Source organism: Calypte anna, chromosome 20, assembly GCF_003957555.1.
Source record: "Calypte anna isolate BGI_N300 chromosome 20, bCalAnn1_v1.p, whole genome shotgun sequence".
Lineage (NCBI taxonomy): Eukaryota > Metazoa > Chordata > Aves > Apodiformes > Trochilidae > Calypte > Calypte anna.
Window position 1 is genome coordinate 7,788,895 of NC_044265.1, and position 23,169 is coordinate 7,812,063.

The window sequence follows — 23,169 nt, forward strand, 5'->3', positions numbered from 1 at the left end:
GGCAGAGGGACAAGACCATCACTATTGCAAGAGAGAAAAGAAAATCTCAGGGGATACTTACAGCACTCGATGGGGTTTGATGCTGCTTGCAGAGAGATGATCCTGCCATTGGACTCGGGGATGTGCACACGGAAGACGAGCCGGACACGCGTGTTCTTCCTGCCGATGTCCGTCTCACCCTTGCGCAGCTCAATGTCTGCATTCCTCAGCTTCAAAATCCCTGCACAGTCGATGCTGCCAAATACAGAAACCATTCAGCTTAACTTTTTCTGCTCTTTGACAGCTCAGAAATAGGTGACAGTCAAGAGGATTAAGCTGGTTTGCTTCAACCTTCAGGTTAAAAGCAGCTCCACATACTTGTTCTACGTGTTGCCATTTCAGCTGCTACAGGGGAAGAAATCCCAGGCATTCATTCAGCAAGTGAGGGATGCTGCCAGACCCCTCCCTGAACAGTCTGGGCCCTGTGGCTCAGTATGTCCCTGGCATGTCCCAGACGAGGGCTTGGGGTGGCCTTTACTCTCCAAACATTACAACCCCACACCTTACCTCCCCTTTATGCATCAGGCAAAGCCCACCCCAGGGCAAGGAGAGTGAACCAGAACAAGTGTGCAATGGGTCAGGCAATAAGCTGAGCCTGTGCTGCAGTCCTGTGTGCTAGAGAGCATCCAAGCCCCCACCACGATCTCTCAAAACAGCTCAGTGCCCAGAGACTGCACAGCAGCTTTTGCCTGCACTTGAGCAAATTAGTTCAGCTCCAGGGGGAATCACAGCAGCTAAACCAGCTAATTGCATGCACTATCCAGGCACATTTTCCCTACAGTTTGTAATTCAAGCATCAAATTTAACTCCAAGGCAGGAAACAAACTTTTTTCTTCCCCTTTTGGACTTGTCAGGTGCTTCTGCTAGAACTGGTCTCTCCAGCCCTGGCCCAGGTCCCTATGTTAGCCTCCAAAGCCCTGGGATGGTGCCCCCAGCCAAGGCAATAGCCTGGCACTGCAGAAAACAGCTCTCTGATCCCCTCTGTGCACAAAGGGAGTATGTAGGGAGCAGGATGAGGCTGAGCAGCAATTAAAGTATTAGGATTGCTTAAAGCAACATTAGAATTTAATACTGCTGTATTTTAAGAATGTAGTGTAACCTAGCAAACATGCCTGTGTACATTAAGAGATTCTCAATTAATATTTACAGAATGTGATTATCTTCATTTCAGTAATAGTCTTTGAAGGGTGCACTGTTATTAGACAGGCACTGCAACTCCATTTTGATATGTTTTTAATACATACCATTTTTCTTCCTCTGAACTAAAATGAATTTTTGAGAGGTATAAATGCCAAGCTGGTTCTTACACCCAATGTTCCTTGACATTGTATGTGTGAAAGGGTTTATTTCTCCAGGGTTACTTGTTAGGAACAGACAACTGTGTTCCCTTCAGCACTTGGCTGCTTAAGTCAGAGATGCAGACTTTTATTTATTTCCTTAGGTGCAGAGGGAAGGAGAGGCTTGAAGGAAAGGGAGGAATGAGGTATATTTTCTGAAAAAAGATACATAAAGAAAGAATGTACATTTTGTGATGAAGTAGGGGGGCTTAAAAACGTAGCTGCTCTGCCAATTTGTCAGTATCCTCTGAAGGAGAGAGATACAGCCCTTCCCTCTGCAGAGCAATCACTCTCATGCTGCCTGGCACACAGTCAAGCCTGAAGTTTCAGACTGGTGCCCACTTCATCCCTCTGCCTCCATAAAACTGCAAGGAGTAATACAGAAAAGATGTGCCTGTACTTGCTTTTCTATTAACCTATTACAACAAGAGTGTGATTTCATGGCCAGAGCACCTGGCTGAGTTCAGGAGAGATGTTTTCTATCCCATTAAATGTTGTAAAAGGAACTGTACACCTTTCCTCTGCTGGCTGCTGCTCCTTGCTTCTCATTGTATTGCTGCTGCATAAGGACTTGAGATTCAAGTCTTGTTTTCCTTAGAGCCCTACAAAACCATTCTGATTTAGAAAATGACAGATGATTACAATATGGTCACTGCAGCAACTGGGGTAAAGAGCAAAAATGCCTGTATCATCAGCTGATGGATAGTAACTCTAAGCAGCTTTAACTCAAGTGCTTCGCAAAGGGGAAATCCCTCCAGAGCAGGTATCGTTATCCATTTAAGTGACTCCTTTCCACAGAAGAAAGAACTTCACATGCCAATTAAACCCCCCTCAACTTTGCTAGTAAAAAGAAATATGCTTACGTTGCTTTCATGTTGTTTTTGGGCTCCAGAGGGATCTCTAAAACTTTGGTGTTGCCGATGATTTTTTCATAGCTGGTGGTGGTGACAGTTTTCCCCGTGATGCGATGGACTTGATAGAAAGCGTGAGGTTTAAGTATCCGTTCATCTGCTGTCCCAATGAAGATCTGAAGACCCAAGGGTTTGTTCTCCATGTAACCATGAAGCTGTCAAGACATTAAAAATCTATTATCACACACAGGGCTTGCAGTGCCTTCATGTCAGGAAACCAAATAGATCTACAGGCATAGATGCAGATATGGAAATTATATATAGATATATACATGTCTCTTTCCTAACTCTCAGAGACAGACATCCTCTTAAGATGATTTGCTGGAGTCCATGATACACAGGGAAGGGAGATGATGCTGAACATGTAATTAATGGTTTTAATACTAAATATACCAAGAAAAAAACATATCAAGAAGAAAATAATTCCTGATAAGCAGCAAATTTCTAGTAATGGAGAGCTTATCTCCAACACAGATTGTTAAATCCCCTTAAAAGGTACATTTTTGAGTACACTGGTTTAATTTTCAGTGGCTGCTACCTGAATGAGGATCAAAAGTTTTTTCTCTGTGGGATGGATAATGTTGCAAAGAGGAGCTGACTCCCTGCACCCACAGCCTTGAGCAGTGCTTCCTCCTTCCCATCAGCAGGAAAGACAGTAAGGACACAAGTCTCTCACTTGTATTTATATACTTGGTATATATTTAGTACTCTCATATGCACCTTTCTCCAGACCTTATCAAAGTTAATGGAAGTTTCTGCACAGTCTAACATTCAGTAAAATGAATTTGCCTCATCTCTGTAGAATTCTGTCTGCAGCATTCTTAAACAGTCTTAAAAGGAAATATGTTCTTGGTCCCACATTTGTTGGCTGGCACTGATCCACAGCTCTTTGAAACTCATCCATCCCCCAGCTGTTGATTCACCTTCAGCCAATCCTCTTGCATTGCATTAAAATACCACCTGTACAGGTAAAGCTGGCACATTTGGTCTGTGACTGTGCAGTACCTGGCACGAGGAGGTCTTAGTCTACCTCAAAGTTTGGGGCCTCTGGGTTTCAAGGACATAAACAGACTCTTTTGTACTAATAACATAGTTTAAAACCAGCATTTGCTACAAGAGAAGCAAGAAAGTCAAAATGTCTCCGTAAGTCAGGAGATGAGAAAATTTCTCCTTTATTAACATGCAAAATTACAAATCAAACCATTCTAAATTTCTCACATAACCAAAAATAAAAACCAGACGTTTATCTACCGCATAGCCAGTGATCTAGCTGAAAGAGAACTTTATGGTCTAAGACATGCTAAATTTGTTTCCAATTACTCTGTCCACATACAAGACCTTGATGAAAGCCATACGAAGCAAATATTACTGGAAGATCAGAGAAAAGGAAGATTAAGTTAATGGTATTCATGGTCAAACCATTTTTTTTTTCTTTCTTTTCTTCTTTTCACCAGTCAGCAGGAAGGCAGGAAGGCATTAATTCCCCCTGGAAAGGGACCACATGCAGCCATCAATGCAATCCTGGCAAACCTTCCTTCAGTATGGCAAATGTAAAGCCACACTCACTCTCCTGATCTATCATTACTCATCCAGCACATATTTGCAAGGCATACAAAGCCGGGTCTATGCCCCAGAGAACCCTCCAACCCAAGGGCCTGAATTTGCAGCCTCCACTTCATGAATGGTTCCATTGAAGTCCACAGCCCTTCAGCAGGGCTGTGCAAGGCAGAATTACAGACCCAAGCTCAGACACCTCCGACAGCTCCCTCGCACGAGCGCTTCGGAGATCGTGAGGAAGGAAAAATAGGGAAGGAGGCTTTGTGCAAACATGCCAGTTGGTCTGGAGTGAGGTGGAGGAGGAGGAGTGGAGCTGGAGTCCAGGCACAAGGGTTGGTACTGGAGAAGCAGCGTTGCCAAGAATGTGATAAATACGATGGCAGCATGGGGAGATTTAGAAATGCATGGAGTGGATGGGAGATTAAAGGCAAGAGAGGTCAAAATGATAACCTGCTGGGAACTTGCATCAAACACAGGATTTCACTCCCTGGTTCTCCAGAGAGGCCCATTAAGCCAGGTCCTCTGGGAGCCTTACTGAAACTCATCCTAGTATGGGGTACTTTTGAAAATCCCACAATTTCCTGTCCTTCAATGAAAAGCTGTTGTATGACCAAAAGCCATCTTGTTTTTACAAGGGAGAGGAGTAGTTTTAGTGCTGAGCATGTTTATTGTCATGCCTGACAGAATAATGCTTTTGGGATGCAGCTGAGATGATCCTTTGGACTGCAACTGTTATTTACAGTGACAGCAAGGCAGCTTTTGCTCTACCCTCCATCCTGGCAGAACAAAATCCCAGAGTTATAGGTGGGAGACTGGAATGGAGGAAAACAGATAATAAATTACAAAAGAAAATTTGCCCCAGTGAAAACCTTGCAGTAGCAGCTGTAACAGAGCTGGCTCAGTTTGTTTAATACTGGCCGCCTTTAAAAGTAATTTAAAGTTGTGTTTGCTTATGTATAGAAATAAGTTCCCAAGGCAAAAAGTATTCATGGTCTTCTAATAATATATATGTCTGTGGATGTGTGTCTGTGTAATTGCATACATACTTCAAGAAGAGAGGAATTGATTGTTCATGTGGCAGTGTTTAGTATCATCTGCTGGACAAGGGAGTACACAGCACAGAGTAAAAGGCCTTCTGCTCCTCCACAGGACCAGATTTTTAAAAACAATTGTTGATCAGTGAAAGGATAATAACATAATTATTTGGTAGTTTATGGCATTGTGGCAATGTTTTTGGATTACATCACCGTAAAATACAAACAGCGTTATAAATTGCAAACACAAAGATAAAAATAAATTGCCAGAGTCAAGTACCCCACCCACCCTTTTTTTCTTTTTCTTTTTTCTTTTTTTAATCTTGAGTTAATTGGTTTATGTTCTAAAGGATAATATGGATGATATTTTACCGTGTTTCTATCTACCTTTCACTTGCTAAGAACACATCAGGATGACTTAGGAACAAAAAATTAAGAGGGACAGCCCACAGAAAAGCTCCAGGAATTTTAAACTAGGAGTCTCAGACCAGCTCTGCCACCAATTTATTACATAGCTTCAAGCCATGTCATATAATGTCCCTGTTTATCTGTACCAGAGGAATAGTTATGCTAATTCTACTTTGCAAGGACAGGAGTAAGTTAATACTTCGTGGTTCATTTTTATATAGAGAATTTAATTGTGAGCTGGACATGAAAGATACACTAAACCCACATTTCAGGTATGTTTCCCCTCAAAACTGAAACTACAAGAGGCCTGATACGCTCAGTAAACACTTACCGTACACTATGCTAGGAAGCTGCTTTAGTAATTTAACCACAATGCTTGATCTTTTCTTTGGCGAAGCAAAAGGCACCCTTAAAAAATCATTGAGAAGTGAAGACTTAAAAACATTTTTTAAATAATAACTTTGAAATTAATTTTTTCCTCCCTTAGTAACAACCAAGTCTCTAGAAATCTCTGGTTTTCAGTCCTACTCTGCTGCCCATCTCTAGGGAAGGGAGAGGACATCTCAGCCTGCAGCTGCCTGAGGGGAGGGCACAATTCCCTGCAACCTAAGTTCCAGCAGAGACAAGATGAGGGGACAAGCCCTGCACCAAGGTGTTTCTTTATTCTGTTTGCTCTTCTTTTCATGAAGAAAACAAAAGCCATCTAGATTTCAGTTGCAAGAGAGCGAGAATCAAGAAAGATTTATGAATACAGAACGCTAGAAGGAAATATTTTTGTGTATTATAAGGTGACCTATTCACAATAAAAATCCCCCAAACTGTATACAGGTCGAGCTGGAAAAAGCCCAACTCCTTTGAGTCACATTTGCCACAAGGGGAAAGAAAAGCCAGACATGATGTGTACCTTTCCATACTCTATTTTGGGATTTTAAGATCCTATTTCTTTCGGTTGAAAGATTTTTCTTAAACTTTGCTTTTGCATAACTCTTACAATATTAATATAACCAGACATGGGCTGGTCTGTGACCTGAGGAAATGCAAAGCACTTAGGCAGATAAACAAATAACATCATTCAGAAAACAAGGAGACTTTTCTTGTTTGATTTCCTGCTATGATTGGGTTTCTAAATAAAATGGAAATGTGTGGCACGATTAAAATCATCACCTCACCTCAGCATAAATAAAACTAATTCATTCTGCATTCCACTCATGGATCAATACCAGCCAAATTTGGCAGAAGAAGGTATTTAACTGTCATTTTCAGGAAAGTGTTTGTAACTCTGCATGTAAAAAGTAAGTAGATGTGTGTTTAGCTGCGTCTTTAGCTGCTGTGTATTGGCACTTCCCCACCTGAACCCAATTCCTGTGACAGTACCCACAAGGCAGCCATCAAGACCACATATTAGGCATATGAAACACCAGTTTTTTCCCTGCACTATTTCAAAACTCGGGTGTTCTTATATACTGAGACCCCAGCTCCAAATACACAAGCACTTAAAGACAGAGTTTAAAACTCAGATCTAAATCAGCCACTACTGCAGTGCTGAGATGAACCAAACCCTGCACTGGCTCAGTTGGCATTGCCTCTGGCTGTGGGATTTCAAAACACAGTTTCTTTGCTGCAAGAGTAACAAAAGTCTTTGCACCAGTGAAGCCTGCAACACCACTGAGTTATGCTGCCTGGTAAACAAGTGATAAACAGCCAGTGGAGTCAGAAAGAAAGGCAAATTTCTTAAATATTCTGTAGGTAGTCACCTGTAGATAAAACACATGCATATACAAAGGAATGTAGTGAAACCTGCATAATTCAGAACTTTTAATATTTGCCTTTTTAACTGATGGGTTACTTGGAGAATTCCTAAAATTTTCTCGTTTGGATAGTGCACATCTGAAAGTCTGTATGCAGACTCTCATGGACTTCACAAAACAAAAACTGGAGCATCTGCAAATGTTACGGGAACCTTTGAAGAGCCCCAGAGAGCGTGATGCCCTGTGCAATACAGATGCCAAGTGCCTTAGAGAGTAGAAGGGAATAATTCATTTCCCATTTATGCCAACAGAGTTTAGCTTGTCAGGAATTTAGGTTTTTCTCCCCTGGGAGATATCAAGCTGCATCTTTAAAGCTGATTGCACACATCTTCCTGTCTAGACAACCCAAGCTACTGCCAGAAGGAAAGTATAAAAATTGAGGCATGAATTCACTAGCCTTGGTGATTTTATTTGCTTGAAAGCAATCAGCTCTCTTGCCTGTTTCAGCTCACTGTAACACGAGGCTTAGCTCATTAACCACTACATATTACTTGCTATCTCCCCATGGAAGTCACTCCAGCTTCCCCCAAGCAGGGCGTGCACGTGTGTGGTCAGCTTTGAGAACAGCGCCGGGGTGATTTGGATAGAGCATCCCTGGCCAGCGGTGACAAATGGGAAAACAGAGCTGGACTGGCAGCATTTAATTAGAAGCAAATACGAAGCCGCGTGAGAAATCGTTTCCTCTGAGTGCTTCCCTTTTCCTGCTGCTCACAAGAAGATAAGAAAGCCCCAAGAGGTTGGCCAGGAGCAGCACGTGGTTGCAGCACCAGCTGCCCCAGCTCACCCGGCGCCCACCTTCGTCTAGAAATAGTGAGGCTGCAGAGTTACACCCAGATCTCAAAGCTTTTGACACCGCAGACTATTCCCCTGCTGAGATTCTTCACCAACCCCACGGCTGTCTTCTGTGCCTGCAAACGTTTTCGGAGACTCAGCAGCAGACAAGAGGAAGATGTGCTTGTGCTTCTGTCATGCCCATTCAGCTCCCTTCTGGTGGACTGAGCTGGATACCAGATTTGATGATTAATTTTCATCATGAATACCCTTAGACCACAACAATTTCAAAGATTTTTTTTTTAGGGGGGGGAGAGGGAAGTCTTTACTCAACAATACTCCAACCAAAATGGAAAATTTCAGTGTATTGTCTCGTAGAAAGTGACTTATCAATAACTGTCAGTAATTAAAACAAAGATCTCATCCAGACACTATATCATGTAGCAGCTTGCCTGCCTGCTTCACTTCAAGCTGACATTGAGCAATAAAGTTGAATCTTGTCACATGTTTTTGTTCAATTTAATGTACTTGGGACACAGCAAAAGAACTCAAACCAGAAGGAAATCTCTGCCTTAGTTCTCTTTGGTCCTTACCAAAGCAGTCTAAAAAGGGTTCCAAAGATAATCCTTTGAACATCTGATTCTGCTAAATTATGAGTTTTTATTATACTCAATTTTAAATGTTTCTTATTTTGGTGACAATTTTGTCAAAATTCCAAGGGCTGAATCTCATTTGCTGTGCTGCTCCTTCCACTAAATGACAACCAGACTCCCAGTGCCTAACTGGTATTTCTTCTTCCACATAGGGTTAAAATACAGGTCTGCAACAGAGATGGCTTTTGCTCCTGACACTGACCTTACATTGCAACAAAAGCAAGTTGGTTTTTTTCACCCCTGTTCCTCAGTTTCCCTAATTCTATAAAGAGCTGATCCTGTTTTTGAGGACACTTTGACTACCTCACCTGAGACTTTATAAGTGTGCATCAGACAGATGCACATGTACAGAGTTGGAGATCAGACTTTCATAGCTGGGCGAAATTTTTTTTTTTCCTTCAAAAAAACCCAGCTGTGTAACAAACAGCTCCCATGCACATTCATACCAAAAAATGTCAACTTCCCCAGCATGACAAGACTTTCTGCCACGAGTAAATGGGAGGGTGCAAATCTGCTGATTCTGACAGAATCATGCAAGAGGAATGCCTCAGTATGGGGCTCAGCTACCAGGGAGGGAAGTCACCTCCTTGCTGGGTGTGGGAGGCACAAGGGGACTGGCCCCAGCCCAGCTGGAGCAAAATGGAGGGATGCAAGCAGGGATGCTTTCTTATCACCTAACCTTGCAGCTAGCTTCCTCTGCTGCAGACAGCTCAGCCTTGCCAGCAGCAGCGATGTGGCCCCAGGAACACCACGCTGTGCAACTGAGATGCAGCACAAAGATTGAGAGCAACCATGATGACAATGGGCAAAATGAGGTAGCAGCAGCAGCAAAAGCATCTTGGAGTTACTCAGCTCAGCCCGGAATGATTGATTTGACTGCACTGAACCCAACCCCCAGAGCCAAGCTCTCTGCCAGGGCTCAGTGCCAGGCCTCCTACAAGGTGGGTTTGGGGTCCAGAAACCAGGGCTTTTGCTCAGGCACTGGCTATTTGACTGAACTTCAGCCAGGTTTTGGAAAGGATCTTGGCCAAAAAGCATTTTGGAGAAAAAGGAAAAAAGAAAGGAAAAAAGAAAGAAAAGGAAAAAATCCCCATGAACCTCCTTCTTCCGCAGTTTCACTCTCATGCTGAAATCTAACATGAGGCATGCTCAGAGAGAGAATAACTCAGGTCTGCTGGAAGCATCAAGGTTTCAACACTTGTTTCAGAATTAGAGACCCCAGAAAAATTTCACCCAGCAGCAGCAGGCAGAGGCCCAGTCAGTTCCCCCCTGAGCAGCCATCAGCCCAGCAATGCTCCCCCCAGACATGGGAGACCCAGGTGTGAGTCCTCACTTGGCAGGAGGCTTTTCCGATTCAATAGGCATTGGTCTTGAGAGAGCAAGGGAGGAACTAGAGGCTTAGCTGGACAGTGAAACCCAAGAACAGAGAACTCAAATGTGAGTTTACAGGACACTGTCCACCCTGCATGAGCTCCTCCTGCAGATCCTGGAGCGTACCCTGAACAGGATGTTATGTCAGCCTTAGTGCTCTGGAAGTGTTCATTCCAGCCAGAAATTCAAACTGGTTTACTACACAGTGCACATGTACAGTCCTGCAGCAAGAGCATCCATGAAAAAGCAGCCTAAATTTTGCATCTATCTAGTCCAGGGATGTTTCTAATCCAAGGAATAATGCAAGCCTCCTGCAAAGCACAGGCATCATCCCAAACCAGTTGGTATACTCTCCTTCCCTTCACTTTTGTCAAAATTACTTTCCATTAAAAGCAGTATGTTCCACAATTGGGCTCAAAAGTTTCAGAGTTCCTCATTGACCTCTAAATCAAAGCAGGCTGGCCGATGGGAAAATGAGTTAAAATGTGGTGGAAGTGAGCCATGCAAATGAGTTACTCGTTGCTTATGTGCTGGTTTTCATTCAGAAGGATTTGAGTCTTTTGTAAAGGTAAGTCAGAGAAGCAACACCTCAGGGGAAGGATTTGCTAAGATGGCAATAAATAAAAAAACCCAAAATGGCAGAGTTAGGCACTCTCCTTGAGAATATGACTACAAATTACTGTGCTGAACACCAGCTCCCTCAAGGATTGTTTACAGCAAGGTAAAATGAAAACACACAGGTGCTTGGGGAAAAAAAATCAGAAATAATAAAAGCATATATTTACTTCTTGACCCCAGGACTTAGCTGACTTCTCATAAGCAGTTTTTTAACAAAGTAGTATACCTCAGCCTCACTACAATCCATGACAGATGCACACTAAAATAAGAATTAAATGTCCTTTTCCATGTGGCCCATGTAGTCAGAGGTTTTCATTAACCAGGCTCTTCTCCTGCCATACCTGGAGTGCTCTGCTGGCGCAGAGCCTTGTGCACAAACTCTCAGGGCTAGACGTGAAGAAGAGGAAGCAGCATCAGAAAGATAAACCACAAGATAAGGCCTGGAGGATATGAGATCTGCTGGTCTGTAGCTTCAGAGCACCCAGAAGAAGCAGCTTACATGCAAAATGTAGCTTTCAGAAAATAAATATTGCAGGCCAACACCACATGGCCAAAACTGCATCCCTTCCCCCAGAAAGTTCAGCTGGATAGGAAGTGACATGGAAGTTAATGTGATTTTTTTTAAATCAGATTTTTTTTCAAATTGATTGTATTTTATAGAAGGTAATTAAAATGGTGGAAAAGCAGTATGGAAAAGCATTATATATGGAAATAAAAAATATACGGAATGTGAATGGGACATTCAGCCATAGTATAAATCCCACCCCTTTTGTGGCCTTCTCCCTCTCAGGGCAAGTTTGGCTTCTCAATATTGAAGTCCAAGTGTTACAGAGACACCACTCGATTCAAGAAAGTTGCTATGGAAATGCCCTCGTGCTCAAAAAAAATCCCAAAGCCAGTTTGTTCACATCTGTCATTTGGAAAGTGCTGTAGGTCCCCAGAAAGTGTTCAAAACTTCATTCAGTTGCCTTTAACCCATGCAAACTTGCCTCAACAAAACATCTATTTAAAAATCTCTCCTGCTTGTTTTTCTTTGTTTCTGTTTGCATCTGACAAGAAGCCAAAAGTTATAATTCACTGAGGGGAAAAGAGGGGAAAAAAAAAAAGAAACCTTGAAGCCAAACAACTCATGACATGAAAGCTTTGGATTTTACTAGCCTTCCCATGTTTCAGATGTCATAAACCATACAGGTGCAACTATCTCATTGCTCAGCACTCATATAAACCTTGTTATGTTAAAGTCAACACAAATCCAGTGAATATTTCCAGGTTTATAATAAACCTTCATAAAGGAACTGTCCATGTTTTCCACATATGCAGGCACAGCTGTGCAGAGGCACATCTGCTCGGGAAACTAATGTGGATCTTTGAATTCATAGCTGAAGATCCTTAAGCTTGATGGCAAATTATGATAAAACTAGGAATACCAGTTCCTGTCTCCAACAAAAAATATAAATCCCCCTTTGATTGATATTGATTACAGGAAGGAAACAATGCACTTGTGTTTCCTCATGTCACAAGAAACTCCTTCATTGCAATAAACATCCAGTTGATAGGAATATCTTGGGAAGGTAAATGATCCTAGATTTGTAAGCAAACTGAGAAAAGACCAAGAGCTGATTGGCCATATAGTTTGTACATCCCAAACACCACACAGCAGGCTACGAGTGTCAGATTCATAAACTAAAAAGATTGCACATATTAAAGCATGACAAATGTGATTGCTATTTATTATTATCCTGCACCTTTCACTTAGACATCCAGTCCATACATGTAAGCCCAGCTCAACTGAAGTAAACAAACTCATTGATTTAACAATTTATGGCTTGATTTTTAAAAAGGGGTTTAGCCTGCAGGGGAATATCTAACATATGTTAGAAGTTAAGCACAAGTCAACCTAGTGAAATTAGTGGTATTGATCACATGCTTAAAATCAAGCATAAACTTCAACATTTTCCTAGTTCACATTTGCCAGAGCAAGTCCTGAGCATGACAGGAACATCTGCAGGATGGACCCCAACTTTGTCTAGGAAAAGCTGTAGCTGTGCCAGGTCTGTGCCTGTTGTCATCCATCATTACCAGGAATATCATCACCTTGCAACCCCCACCTGGGCTGGCTTTGCTTCCTGAATGCCACTGGCTGAAGTAAGGAGGAAATGAGTCACCAGACCAATGTGGCCCCAAACAGATACAGAGCAGCTACCCAGCCCTTTATTTTACATTGGACTTTGAAAGGTGAAGCAGAAGTCCTTCACCTTCCACAACAAAATCATCTGCCTCTCAGGTCAGCAAAGTGCCAAATTTTGTTACCTTAATCACTGTCAGATTGAATTTTATTCACTGGTTGCAGCAAGGTGACTTCCCTTCTCACAAGCATAGCAAGGACCAGAACTGCACTCTTTAGGGCAATAAAACTTAAAGCTCAGAAGACACAGAAAAGTTTGTTTCTGTAGCAATATCAGCCCAAACCACAAAGGAACTCCTGCCTAAACTCACCCTTTCTCTATAAAATTACAAAGCCAATAAAAATGTCCTCCCTATATTTACAGCTTTATAGAGGCCAAACTTTTCTTGAAACCATCCCCACTGCTATGTAATCATTTTGCTCTGTTGTCTCCTTATCCCACTGCTAATGCAGCTAGTACAAGTTTCCCCACAGACAAAAAGAAGGCAGCGTTGCCAGAGATGACAAGCAGAACCGCATGCAAGGTGGGACACAACATTAGCAAATTAAAAGCAAACCAGGCACTAGTTTAAAATGGAAGTACTGGGTGCTTGAATTATACACAGGTGAAATTCTTTGACGTAAATTTAAATAGGCTCAAAATTAGTAGTTCTACCAGGTAACCAGAGGGGAAAAAAAAAATTGCTAAGGAAAAAGCAATTGCATGAAAGAAATTTCTAGCAAAATGCAGATGTTAACTCAGGGGAGACCCCAGTTTAACATCTGTACCTTCCTAATCCACTCCCCATCAAGGTTAATGAAGGTTGCTTTGCTTTTTTTTAAGCCTTGAGAATGTCCATGAGTCTCATTGAGTCTGGCTGTATGGACCAGAGAGGTGCCAAGGTCAGACAGAGCCAGAAACATGGGCAGCACCTCTCTGCTGTATGGACTTGCAGGAACCCAGGGGAGCACAGATACAAAACCCTCCCTTCACTGCTGGCAGGAGGGCCTGGAACTGCAGATCTAGCATGATCTGCTAGTTATTACATATATGTTTGTTAGGTGACTGAGCTACTCAGAGTTTGAAAGCCAAGCTTGATGTTTGTAGGTTTTGAACTTCATAAAAAGCCCCACTTCACACACAAGAGTCTGTTCTCAAGATAAAATGGGTTCAGCTGGAATTCAGGGCAGCTGCAAATGTTCTGGCAGAGTTGGGTCACAGAAGGTTTAACACATAGCACAGAAAATGCAGCAAATATTTCCCTTAAGTTTCTGAGCTTTCACAAGCTAATCCAAACCAACTTTCCAAACATCCAGGACCTCATCACAGTTCAGATTCTTGACACCCATCTCCAAGCACACCCATCCACGCACTCTCAGTCTTTCAGGGTCAGTCCCCAGCACAACCTTCAGATATGAACTCACCCTCCCTTTTCCTTTACCAAGTTGTTCCCAGTCCCTTACCTGGACAACGGGGTGGCCTCCAGTTGGTGCCTTGACAGCTCCTCTGCTCCCCTCTGTCTCATAGTGTGCCCGATGGTGGGGCTTGGGCTGGACCTCGATCCGCAGCTCGTAGGATCCCGACTGGCTGGAGAGTGGCCACTCCAGGGGTGGGAGCGACTGGACAGGCAAACTGGGCAGGGAGAGACCACACCAGCTGAAACTCTTTAGCACTTGATTGCTCAAAGCCCTGACCCATTCTTTCTCTAAGTGCCCCCACCTGGGCTGCTCTCGCTGAACCATTTAGGAGTCTGCTATTATTGCCTGTGAGAATGTGCTGTCCTGCTGACATTTGAGTCCAAACTCTGCTGAACTGCAGGATTAACACAAGAATTTCTGTGGGCCCACTTCCTTGCAGAAGAGAACAGAATATTTCTATTTTCTTTACAGGAAGGTCTGTAGCAGTTGTATTTTTCCAGAGATCCCCCTCTTGTATCTAGCTTTTGATGTATCACATAAACTTTGATTACAGAAGATATATTGTTCTCCTTTTACCATTACTTACCATTTCTGTAGAGTAACAATATTTACAATTTCCATAGATGTTAAAAAAGCATATGAATAAAAGGCTAAATATTCTTACCTGATGCTAGTTTTCCTGTTATCAAAATATACAAGGGTTTATAATATGAAATTAATACATGGCAATGTACAACTAGAGCTTTCATTGGATTTTAAACTACTCCTATTTTATTAGTACAAACTGCTGCCAGGACCAATCCAACAAGCCAAGTAAAGTCAGAGCCCATGTTCTTTCCCTTGCAATTTGTGTTTAGCAGGTTGGGAGCAGCACAGGGTAACATCAGCATGGGGACAACCTTGCTGCTGAGCAGGGCTGCCAGCATGCCAGTGGCGACTGAAAGTGGAGTCTCCCATTTGGCAACCTCAATCCTGGCCAACGAGCAGGGCTCGGGGTCCAGACCTGCCACACAGCAATGCAGACAATGGAGGGAGCTGAGGAGGGTGATGCCAATGACCCAGACTTAGGTTAAATGACAATTAACAAATTAACAACTAACAATAAAACACTTGGGGTTGACCGAATGCTCAGTCTGACTTGGAGCAGTGTGCTCTGTTTTGAATAGGGAAATATTTAAAGTATTTTCATCCCTGATAGAAATTTGCAAGCGAGAAGATATTCTCTGAATTTAGAAAAGCAATCAACCATTTTAAAAGCGGTAGGACGAAACTAGACTGTTCAGCCTCTGTCAAAGGCTGTCTGCAATCTGCTTTTTAAAGACAAATAGTTCAAAAATTTGAATTTGTTGTATGCTGTGGCTATCTATCAATGAACCACTTTGATGATGTTTCTTCCAAACCCAGATTTTTTTCATCTCTTGGAATCATAATGGGTTGGGCTGCCATTAACCAATGCTGTCCCTTAGCTCTGGTCTGCAGCAGGAGCTGCCCAAGGAAATGCTCCCTAGGGATCACTGTGCACAACAGAGGACAAAACACCACAAGAAATGCACAAGCACAAGAAGCATTACATACCTGCAGATAGGAATTGCAGGCACCAGTTGTTTTGTCCAGGATGGAGGTACCAACAAAATTGATTCTGGGGCTGAGTTTCTTCTGTCCTCCTGCTCGCAAGACCCGTGGAAGTCCACAGTCTGAAAGACGTGACATGGAATGCTGTTTTTGTGGGAAGGCATTGATGAAGGATCAGGGCTGGTTTTCCAAATTTTTGTGGGAACACCACAGGAAGGATCCGTCGGAAGGCTGCTCATAGCATCCATGGAAAGAGAAGCGTTGGGCAACTGCGTGTAAGTAACTGAAGAGTTGTCTTCTCTCAAGTGGATGCAGGGAGAGGATTGTGGAGAGGGGGTCCTTGACTGTCGTGGAGAAGTGGAAGGCAGCTGAGTGCTGTAGAACTCAGTGCAAGAGTACCTCCGTTTTGCACCTGGCGATGAAGACCTTGAGTTTGGGACAGGGTGATGGTGAATGTCGTCCCAAGCAGGTTTCCTCCGTGATGCTTGTTCGTGGTGACATTATTGGAGAGGTTCTAGGAGAATAATGAGTATGGATGTTTTGAAACTGTGGACAAAGGTCATCACTAGGACCATTATTTGGTGAAACACATGGTGATGTGCAAGGAGATACATTTGTCTCTGAAATGAAACTTGCAGAGGAGCCGCTACTAGCTGGGCTCAAACACAGTGGTTCTCTGTAGCCCTCAAAGCCAGGGACAGGCAAGGTAACCCTTGGGCTAGTGGTAGCTGAGTTTGACTGATGTTCTACCAAAAGAACATCTGTGTCTCTGCTGCGGAAGGGACCCCCTGAATGAATCAGTTCATGATATGGAGTAATTTCAATCCTAGGGCTTGGAGCAGAGGCCCCTGCAGTGTTGGCAGGGTGTGTAGGTGTTGTCCCTATGCTATCTGGCTGTCCATATCTGCCCATGGAATCTGCAGAAAGGTTAGAAAAAGGCAGGGGGCATGGCTTGAGGCCACAGTCCAAGACATCATGAGCGTATGTAACTCCAGAAGGTGGGCTGTTGGTTTTATGTGGAGTCGGTTCTTCTGGAAAAAGAAGGGTCTCTTTAAGACTATAAATATTGTTACAGAAGCTGAGCAATCATGGATTAAAAAAAAATGCATATTTATAAACTGGTTGTGATCTGATATTAGGTACGTATTTGTTTAGTTCTTTTTAACTACAATTAATGCTTGTGAAAAGTACTGGATTAACAGCCAGGGAAGCTCAAGTGCTCAGAGCAGATGCAGCACAGACAGAAGCACTGCAAACACCTCCACACCACCTGTCTGGGCTCCAGCTACCTGAGCCCTGAGCTAGAGGGATCACCTGGAAGGGTCAGCACCACATCTCTGCCCAGTGCAGTGCTGGCCTTCCCACTCCTGCTGCCAGACAAACCCCTTAGCGCCAGCTCGGGTGTTGTGACTTTGGTCACCTTGGAACTGGACAGAGAACATCACATCATAAAAACACTCCCAAATAGGTCTATGTAAAACCAAAAGGTTGAGGAACATCTTTTGGTGAAGGGAGAAAAACCTTTCTCACACAGCCAAGAAGCCCAGCTGGAAAAGGCTTCATGAAACCAAAGCTGAGCTCAAGATCTTAAATTAAAGAGTCCATACTGTGTGATGATTTGTTTGGCTCCATATCATGTCAAAAAGTTTGGATGGTAGGTTTCACATGAGAAAGCACCACATGATCAAGCATATTAATTAATATTTCTTAGAAAAGATAGATAGAAAGGATCCAGCCCCACAGTTACAGGCAATCACTTTTCCAGCTTCAGCTCAAGGAATGTTTTGGCCTGAGAGGTATTAGAAAATACACAATAACAGGCAAATGTTCAGTGCAATCTTCTCTCATGGTCGAAAAAATTCCTCAATTTTCTGAGATTCTCAGTCTCACAAATTATGCCCAGGTTGGCAGAGTGCAGTGATGCTTCTAGGCAACAAAATTCCCACCCCAAGCCCAGGTCTGCTTTCATTCCTGTACCCCATCATGGGCTTAATACCAGCAGCATCTGAGAGAACAGGGCAGACCCCTCAGTGTACATCAGCTCCTGTAGCTTCCCCAGCCTGAGGGCCAAATACTATTTGTCATGACACAAAAGCATGCATAACATTATCAGGATTTTTACATATTCATAAAGATTTCACTGTAACCAGCAGGAAACACCTGAAACGGCTCCACAGCTTAAGATTAATTTGCACTAGCTGCTCACCCCTAAGTACAGATCAGTGTATGTTGTAGGTGAAGAGGATTTCATTTAAATATTTAAATAACTGTTTGAGCATTTTCTCTAATTCCTACAGTACATAAGTCAGCATTTCCCATGAGCAAATAAGAATGCACATTAAGCCAAGTTGGAGCTGAGTTTTCTGCAAAAGCAGAAAAAGACTGTTGTGAAACTTGCACATAGAGAGACTGTGATTTAATTGCAGAGGGTTTCTGTTTGTTTTCAGTTTTAAAACACTTCTTAGCATGAAAGCAAAATTTTCTAACTAGTTTTTTACTACCTTTTCTGCTCAATGTTTCACACAACCTGGAGAAAACTCGGTGAAAGGAAAAAATGCTGAGCCTTCATGTTTAGTGGGAAACCCCACCAGCCAACCAACCAAACCAACACACAGAATGTCTATGTGACAGGGTGGGAGACAACTGGGAGAGCCCAGCTTGCAGATTTCTTAAGGTTCCCTTTGGCTTTTAATCCCAGCACATAGCTCTTTTGGGGATGGGGGAAATAGCAAGGAGTACTTGAATTTTGAGCCAAACACATTTTCAGTATTGTTGATCTCAGAGCTTTGGCATTCACAGGGTTAGCATGGCACACACATCACTCAGACTCTGACACATCAAGCCTGGATACTGATGCTGCGATTCACTTTGAGGAAAAGTCATCATTCCTTTGGACTCAATAGAGCAACACACCCTCTACAGTCACATAACACATCACTCCTACCACTTTCAGAAGAACTACTCTGATTGAAGCTGATGCAAGGCAGCAAAATCAGTACCACCAGCACTTGAGGCAGGATTCGTATTGCAACCAACAAGCACAGAAAAGCTCTCCAGGCCAAACACCTTCACATCAAGGAACAGGAGAGTATTCCAGTTCCCCCATTCAACAACCTTGCAGTGAGACCTGCCCCCACCATACAAATTAAACTGCATGTCTGTGCCAGAGAGACAGCATGTAAAACATTGCAACTCCTCACAACACCGTGAGCAGCAAAGGTAGTGTGTGTAGACTGGTCTTGAGGAGTATGTGAAAAGCAAACGCGTATTTGTATGTGCAGGCTAATTTTTTAAGTCTTCTGAATAACAAACACTCACCACCACCCACATTTTCTGTCTATTAAAAATTGACTTTACATAACCTAAACTTTTTTTGCTTTTCCTTACAATACTGTCTTAAATGAGCACTTTCACCTTGCCCTCTAAGGGCATCCGTGTTCCAGATATTAACAGTGTTCAGGCACAACAAGCTGCAGCATGCCCTTCCCTCCCCAGCACACTGGGGCTGAGCACTCCTCTGCACGGCTCTGGGGGCCGAGCAAGCCGGGATTGCTCACCCAGTGCTCGCAGGAGCAAGCAAGGCAGGCGCCCTTTGCCAAGCAGACAACACCCACAAACTTCTGTAGAGCAAAAATATTTAGTTCTTCCCACCCCGCCACCCCCCATGGCAAATCATCAATAAAGCAGGCAGCAGGACAGGAATGTGGGCAAGACTGCAGACACTAAAGCTTTGGCTGGTTTGCAGAGTGCCTGGGGAACCGCCGGGCTGATGCTCAGGGGCTGAGGCTGCGTCTCGGGCAGGGGAGCGGCTGCCGGCCCTGACTCATTGCAGCGGCTTCGTCAGGACCCGGGCTTTGGGGGGGAGGTTTGGGGAGATCTCCTGACCAAGTCCCAGCCTTGCATAATTTCAGTTACAATGAAATCACTGTCCCGGTGCTATTGCCCACGCCTGTGACGTCACGGTCTGTCGCCATGGAAATGCCGGTGATGCTACCACGCAAGGCTCTGACCTCACTGGGGAGAAAGGGGGGAAGGGCTGGTTGGGTTAAGCAGCCAGTGCTGATCTCCGAAAGTAAACGGCTCTTCCATCGAGATCAGGGGACATTCTGCTTTTGTTTCAGTAGGAGGGGACTGGCTGGCTACCCCACTGCCTGCCAACTTGGCTAAGGCAGGCTGGGGTTTGGAATCTGCTTGAGGAAGGGACAGACCAGTGCCAACATCCCTGCTTCTCCAAGCGAGCATCACAGGAGCCTGGTTTTGTAAACAATGCCGAGCTCCTGCCTTTGAGAGGGGCAGCAGGGGACGGGAAGAGATTGCTCCCCAGCAGCCCAGCTGCTTTCTCTCTACATCTGCAGGAGCATGGAGCATCCCAGGGCATGGGAATGGCTCCAGCAATACCCATGCTTCTTCCTGAGCTACCAAGGTGAGCTTGGTTGTGTTGGCAGGAGCAGAGGACAGCAGAGCTCACACTGCTGGCCCTCTGCGACACTGGAAATAGCAGGGACCAGCCTTGCCACCCACCAGCTTGGCCCCTCAAGGAAATGAGAGGCCACTGCACCCTTTTACAAGAGAATTATTATGTGACAGATGAGCCTACATAAAGTCTTTTTCAAGAACTGAAGCAGCTCTGAAACCTTTGAGCAGATGCCCCAGAGGTACAGCTTTGCACCCAAGGTTTGCACCACCTGTCATCTGTCTCTGTATCGTAGAACATAGACTGAAATACTCCTGCAAAGGACTGTCCTCTCCACTGCTTTTCTGATTAACATCTCAGCCAGCACAGCAGCTTCAGCACAGCTCCCCTGGCCTGCTCAGCATGTGCAGTTACAGAGCTGCTTCCCCATCTCCTTTCACTCGGGCATTTCCCAGCCCGAGCTTTCACTGCTGAATCATCCTCTGATTCAGTCCCAAGAAATCCTTCTTGTTTCAAAGGGGTTAAAAGAAAGCACGCTTCACGCCCAAACAACGCTGGCACCTCCTCAGGTTCTCTGTCAGCTTAACAGTCAGCAACCAACCTACTCCCCTGCATCACCCAATGCTCACAACTAGAGAAGTCCTACCTCAAAGATCCCTTAGATCCCATCCAAACAGCCTCCAGGCTACCAGCTCTTATTCCCCTCCTTCTTCTCTAACCTTTACCCAGTTACTACTTCACAAGACCATCTCACCTTTTCCCAGGCTGGGGAAGCAGGGCTCTGTGTCCTACCAGATTGTAAACAAATGCCAAAGCAACTCCTAGGGACAAACTCCTGAACCCTTGCAGGCAGCTCCCCCAACCCAGACCTGCAGCTTCCTCAGGTGGGGAAGACCTTCCAGCCTGCCCTCTGTACTGATCAGCTTTCTAGCTAAAACACAGGTTGAAAAAGATCAAGAGATTTAAGTGTCAAAAGGACTTAACCCTGGATTTAAACAACTCCTTTTCACACACATCTGAGAGACAGAAAAAACCCAACAGCGGGTCCTGCTGGCCTCCAGAAAGCTCCCAAGCTGGCCAGGACACAGCCCAGTGAGTGCACACGTGGCTTTGCAAAAGCCCACCCTCCGCTGGTTTTTAAACAAGGCAGGAACTTCAAAGCCATTCAGTCAGCCAAATGTGACCTTGCCAATTAGCATGAAATTAGGGAATAACAGATCACCCCGGCAACGGCGTTCCAGGATGGGTTTACACAAATCATCATCTAGGGAAAGCTGAAGATAGCCGCGTGTGGGGCAGGGCAGAGGTTCAGTTTTGACCTCCCAACCTTTTGCTGCAGGGCAACTCCTGGATTTCAATGGAGTTCCTTATTTGCATAAGTAAAAGAGTCCAGGTTTTTAAAATTAATTTGCTTATTGTCATTTGAAGGGGCCAGTCCTGAGCTTTTGGGGATTTTTCAGAAGCTGAGTGGTCTGTTATTTACACGAGCTGCTTGGAAGCTCAAAGTGAAAGTTGGTTTCCTGAGTGAAATCTGGTATCCTCTGTTACATCTGCATATTTGCTGCCTCTGAACACTGCCTCCTGTGTTTCTGAGCCAGCCACCAGGACTGAGCTGCAAGCGTGGCTGTTTAGTTTGCTGTTTGGTTTGGTTTTTTTGTTTTGGTTTGTTTTCCCTTTTAATAGCTTTGTATTGGGAAGAAAAAGAAGGAACAAGGCAAATTATTCAGGGCTTGACACCTACAAGACGTGGCAACATCCCTGGAAGCCCATCTACATACAAACAAGCATTTAGAGGAATATTAGTATTTATAGATGCTCCCTTCTTCCCCTCTCCATATTATACATACAAAGATCTTGTACATTTCTATCACCAGGTGCAATGTAAGAGTCTGCTGATTTACAGCAAAGTCTTGAGTCTATAAGAAAATACTTTTTGCAATTTGCATTCTTAGCAGTTGTCTTAGCGCAGGAATTTGTCTGGAATCTTATTTAAAGATGGGCTTTGTTTGGATTTTCAGTTTCAAAACACCACCCAAAGGATCAGTCCTCAGAAGGGTTAACCTCAAATATTAAAAATTACGTGCCAGCTTCACCTGTCCGTGGATCAACACAGAGTAAACACAGAAGAAAAAAATACCTGAAGTGAGCTGCTGCCTTGCTTTTCAATATTATGTCTCTCACTGTGGCCAACAGCAGATATTATGGAATAATACACAGAGCAGTCATCAGCATTCACTCATCTGGGATTCCTGTTTGTAGGAGCTAGGTCAAGTGCTCATTGAATTTCTGTCAGAAACATCTTTGGATGTTTCTAGTTGGCAAATGCTGAGAAGATAGCTAACTGAAGTCTGGCAAATAAAGTAAAAGACACATGGAAAATGGCATTTTGGACAGCACTCTGGCTTATGGAAATGTTTGGCTTAGAGAGGAATATCTAATATTAATAATATTGACAGTAAAATTTTTATTTACCCTTTTTCCCCTATTGCTTTTATAGCAGTCCATGTTCCTGTTGTCTCAGGCACACATAAGCACTACTGAATGCCAACTGCTTTCAGTAAGTATATTTCTGGCATTTCCATGGCAACAACTTGTGATATAGATCCTACTTTTGAAATGCAAACTTAGGTGAATACTGTCAACTCCCAAACTTTTAAAGAAGTATTTATCAGAAATAACCTTTCAACCAAATCCATTACTAGGACCCCAAATTTACAATTTTTTTTTTTTTTTTTTTTTTTTTTTTTTTTTTTTAAACACTTTAGCATGTTTACAGACTTTGTTATTACAAGACTTGTCGTGAGCAGTGGGTGGAGCAGGCCACACTGAGGAAACCTGAGCCTCTTTCAAACACACTTTGAATGTAGGAACCAGACTGAAGTGCTGGGATCCACAGACACTCCTATGATTTTCGTTCCATTTTGAATCCTCCACTGAAAAGGACTTGTTTGCCCAACTGCAGTTCAGATGAGGCCAGAATTGCACATGAACAACGAGCATCATTTACTACCAGCATGTGGATAACGCCTTTTCTCAAAATTTGAGCATTTTCTGTTCTCGTGTAAACATGCTTTAATCTTGAGTACATTAAAG

The 23,169-nt window shown here is 43.6% G+C and overlaps 1 protein-coding gene across 1 annotated transcript in view; it reads right to left on the reverse strand.

Moving 5' to 3' along the window:
- NFATC2 (nuclear factor of activated T cells 2) overlaps nt 1-23,169 on the reverse strand; it is a 79,640-nt gene that overhangs the window by 54,482 nt on the left and 1,989 nt on the right. The window contains 5 exon segments of the mRNA XM_030463293.1: nt 62-234; nt 2,240-2,442; nt 14,136-14,304; nt 15,666-16,093; nt 16,095-16,693. Of these exon segments, the coding sequence (XP_030319153.1) occupies nt 62-234; nt 2,240-2,442; nt 14,136-14,304; nt 15,666-16,093; nt 16,095-16,693 (1,572 nt within the window).